Raw genomic sequence first — 4,030 nt, 5'->3', positions numbered from 1 at the left:
CATCCAGGTCGAGACAAGCTGCTTTTCTCCTTAAAGATACTGTTTATGGGTCTTGTCGGAATGAGGTTATGTCAGTCCTCAAATCATGCTGCCAATGTCAGGCGAGAAAGCTTATGAACACCAGACCTGTAATTAAGCCAATAAGAGCCTATAGCGTGAGAGAAAGGTATCACTATTCAGTCTAATGTTAGATATATTTTTGATCTAATCGATTTACGTCATTATGCTCATGAGAACGAAAATTACGCGTGGCTTTTGGTTGGCCTCGATTCATTCTCAAAGTTTTGTTGGACGTCACCGTTATTGTTTAAATCAGCTATGGAAGTGTCTAAAGCAATAAATAAAATAATATTAATGTTTGGAAAACCATTAATTCTTCATACGGACAATGGGAAGGAATTTGTCAACGAAAGGATCTCCCGATTGTGCGATGAGTACAAGATAAAGCACGTGAGAGGTCGTGCAAGGTGCCCTTGGGTGCAGGGGCAGGTGGAAAGACTAAACCAATCTCTGAAATATATGTTGTCCTCCACCTGTTTGTCTGAAAACCTCGATTATAAATGGATTTCGATTATAGACCGGATAACCAGTTCATATAACTCAACGGTGCATTCCACTACGTCGTTTGCACCGTTCAGAATTATGTTTGGAGAAAATGCCGATCAGTCTGCAAACATACACTATAGCGAAGAAGAACTTAATCTCCTATTCGCAGATTTGGATTCATCCAACATGGATGAAAAAGATGACGTAGAGAATTATATGGCTTGGAAATGGTTTACTGTCAGTAGTACAAGGACAAAGGCTGTCCAGTACTCGGATGCGGCGGAAGAAAAAATGCTAAAAAAAAACATGTGGAAGAATGACACCTCTGTTTTTAAAATTGGGGAAAAAGTTGTTAGAAGAATTAAAACTGACAAAAATAAAGGGACGCGGAAGCGGTATCTAAACGAGCACCATGATACAAGAATATACAATGTCAAAGGATTTTCACCCACTGGTATGGTGATACTGGAGTCCGAAGATGGCAGAGAAATACAAGAAGATAGCAGAGACCTGGCAAGTTTAGAAACTAATTAACACTTTTTTTCTTTATAATAAATTTTTCTTAATATCTTGGCTTTCTGATCTCTGATTTGTCAGTCATTTAGTTTCCCCCCCATTGCTTACAGAATGACAAATTAGGCTTCGCCATTCGCGAGGCTGGCCGGGTGTCTCGTGAGGCCTTTAATTAACTTAGCTATCTTTAATTTCTTTCTTGTTTAATGAACATTAAAAAATTAAACAAAAAAAAATTATAGATTAAGTGAAGATTTTTAGTAACAGAAAAGCATACTTTTTTGATTGGAAAATGTATCAAAACATTTCTTTGAAATGTATTCTGTTAAAAAGTATAACGATTCTTACTATATAATACTTAATTTAGTAATTATTTGTCATTCTTTAAGCAAGTCTATGAGATATATACATTTTGTTGTTTGAATTATTTAAGAGTAGCTCAAACAAAACGACGCGCTTGTTTTTTTGTCCAAAGGGCAGAAATTAGAGTTTATTAGGTTTAAAAACTTAATGACTTGTATTTAAATTTGTCGCTCGCTGCCGTTAACTACCGGTGTTACGGCACTTGAGGCAAAATCGATTTGCGCGATCGTTCTCAGCCTGTATCATTCACAACCGGTGACATGGCTTAACTAACTAACAAAAATAATATTTTTTCTAGTCTTGCAATTGGTACCGTCCAGACCTCTCCTTTAGTATATTTTATCTATTAAATAAAAATTCTTGACCTCGACTTGATTATTTGATAAAATTTTAATAGAAAATTAAAATGGAAATAACAAGGTCAAGAACAGAGCGGCCAAGCTCGACTGCGAGCACGACGGGGCAAGAGTTAGAGCCCAACCGAACGGATTGCTTGCGCGTTTCCGCGCACGATTGCGAGCGAAATCCTCTGCCTCAGCCAAGAGGACTCGCGAGCATCCATTTTCTTCCGAGCAATAAGGATACCCAGGTATTTCATGAAGCATGAGGTACAATATTTATATTCCTCTGCAGCGTCCTGTCCTCACGGTTGGACCTCTTCCATACAAAACCTCCAGTCTCTCGGCAAATGTCCTTATTTATGTTGACATAAACGCGAAGATTCCGATTTGAATTAAAAATCAATGCTTCAACTCAAAAGGATCTCTTCTACTTAATCAACTTGATAGTTTAGTAATCCTCAACAATTCCTTATCTCATATCTGAACCCCGTCAAGAAAAGGCAACGCAATGTCCTGTCTCGACATCTCACTGTTTACTCCAATTTTGGTCTCTGTCACCTTCTGAAAGTTTTTTATGACCTAATTACTGACCATAACCCAATCATAATGGAGAATGCTCTGAAATCTAACATTGACTCGTTGACCTACAACGCTGCTAACTACAAAATAACTTCTTGGGACGAATACCGTCCTACTCTAGAAAATTTCCTGATTGATTTTTACATCAACAGCTTTCACTCGACAATGCAGCGATAAATTGCTTTTATCATTTCGAATTCCAAAAAATTTATTTCTTAAAAGAAATTAAAAAATTCCCCATAAGTTACTGGTAAGGAGTAAACTCTTTCATAAAGACTCGCAACAAACTGAAACAGGTAAAAGGTCACTCTACCGAGTCCTCTATCGAACTGAACTTAAACAAACAAATTGGATTCCAAGTGGACTGAATTTATCGCCTCAATCAACTGGAGATCAAACAGCTCAAACATCTGGAAGACCCTCAAGGACATGAATGATTTGATGAATGAAAAGCCAAATCTTACAAATCTGCTATTTTCAATCAAACACCCCACTTAATCAAGTTTAGCAGAAAAATACGCTAATGAAATATGACGCTTCATTAAGTCACAAAACATCTAACAAAAATGATTGTTAGATTGTCAAATCTCGGAGAAGGCTTACCAATAGAATTAAAAATTTCGAAAATTCCCTTTCCAATGCTCCTGACAACATTTCAAACCACCATCTTAAAAGACTTGGCCCTAACGCTATCAACGCCATAGTCTCTACAACAATTCTGTGCAAAAACGAAATTCAGTTTCTTTGGAAAAATCAAGTATCATTCAATTGATCAAACCAAACTAATTGCCGGGCATACCCTGATGTGAGATCGGGTTTATGCAACAAGTGGTGAAGTTCTATAAATATGATCTGTTAGCAAATGAATTAGAGGCAATTCACTGGGAAAAGGTGAAAATAATTCATGTTGTGCTGACTTGAATGGATTGTCTTATGATTCTTCAAAAGTCACTTGAAGACCATTGGTCTGGATGCAAACATGCAATTTCTCGTACTTAAAAATGTTGGAAAGCATGCAAATTGAGATGAGATAGGGATTTTTGATTCTAGTTATGGAGCAAACAGTAGCAGAGTGCCTACCAAAAAATCCTTTGAATTGGAAATACGTGTGGACAAGGCCATCTCAGTACCGGCTGTGGAAGCTGGGCATAAGAGATGAGGGTTGTCTTAGGATATGTTGTCCTAATAAACATCTCGTCTTATTAGATAGCTCATGGTCATAGATAATTTAATTTATTAATAAAATAATTTACAATATTCTTAAATAAATTTTAATGTATTTGAAAAACTTGATTAGCTTCCAGATCAATGTTTTTAAAGTTCTCATAAACATAAAAAATAATGGATACTTGTTTTATTCGAAATTAGTTAAAAAATTAATGGATACTTTTTGGTGACTCTGTAAAAATCAGGGCACCCCAAAAATTAGTAGTTCACTGAATTCCTTGAAAAAATATTTTTTTATTAATTTAATATTTTTTCGTTTTTGGGATGCAGTTTGGAGTCCTATTGATTACATTTTTAGTTTTTTGTCAATTTTTATTAACTAATTATTTATCTAAAAGTTATTTCATTAATCGAAATAAAATTTTAATATTAAAATTTATTCGTTTTATTGTGATTTAAATTTAAGAATACTAATAAATTATTTAAACGAAATCATCATTCCAATTTATTGTAAATTGTAA

At 35.1% G+C, this 4,030-nt stretch overlaps 1 protein-coding gene across 1 annotated transcript; it reads left to right on the top strand.

Moving 5' to 3' along the window:
* The first annotated feature begins 318 nt into the window (after positions 1–318).
* On the top strand, positions 319–1,080 carry LOC115229103. The gene has a single exon (XM_029799521.1). The coding sequence runs from the start codon at positions 319–321 to the stop codon at positions 1,078–1,080; it is 762 nt and encodes a 253-aa protein (XP_029655381.1).
* The last annotated feature ends 2,950 nt before the right edge of the window (positions 1,081–4,030 follow it).

The sequence above is a fragment of the Octopus sinensis genome, unplaced genomic scaffold, assembly GCF_006345805.1.
Source record: "Octopus sinensis unplaced genomic scaffold, ASM634580v1 Contig11875, whole genome shotgun sequence".
In the NCBI taxonomy this organism is placed as follows: Eukaryota; Metazoa; Mollusca; class Cephalopoda; order Octopoda; family Octopodidae; genus Octopus; species Octopus sinensis.
Note: the sequence above shows the minus strand (reverse complement) of the source record. Positions and strands in the feature narration are given on the sequence as shown.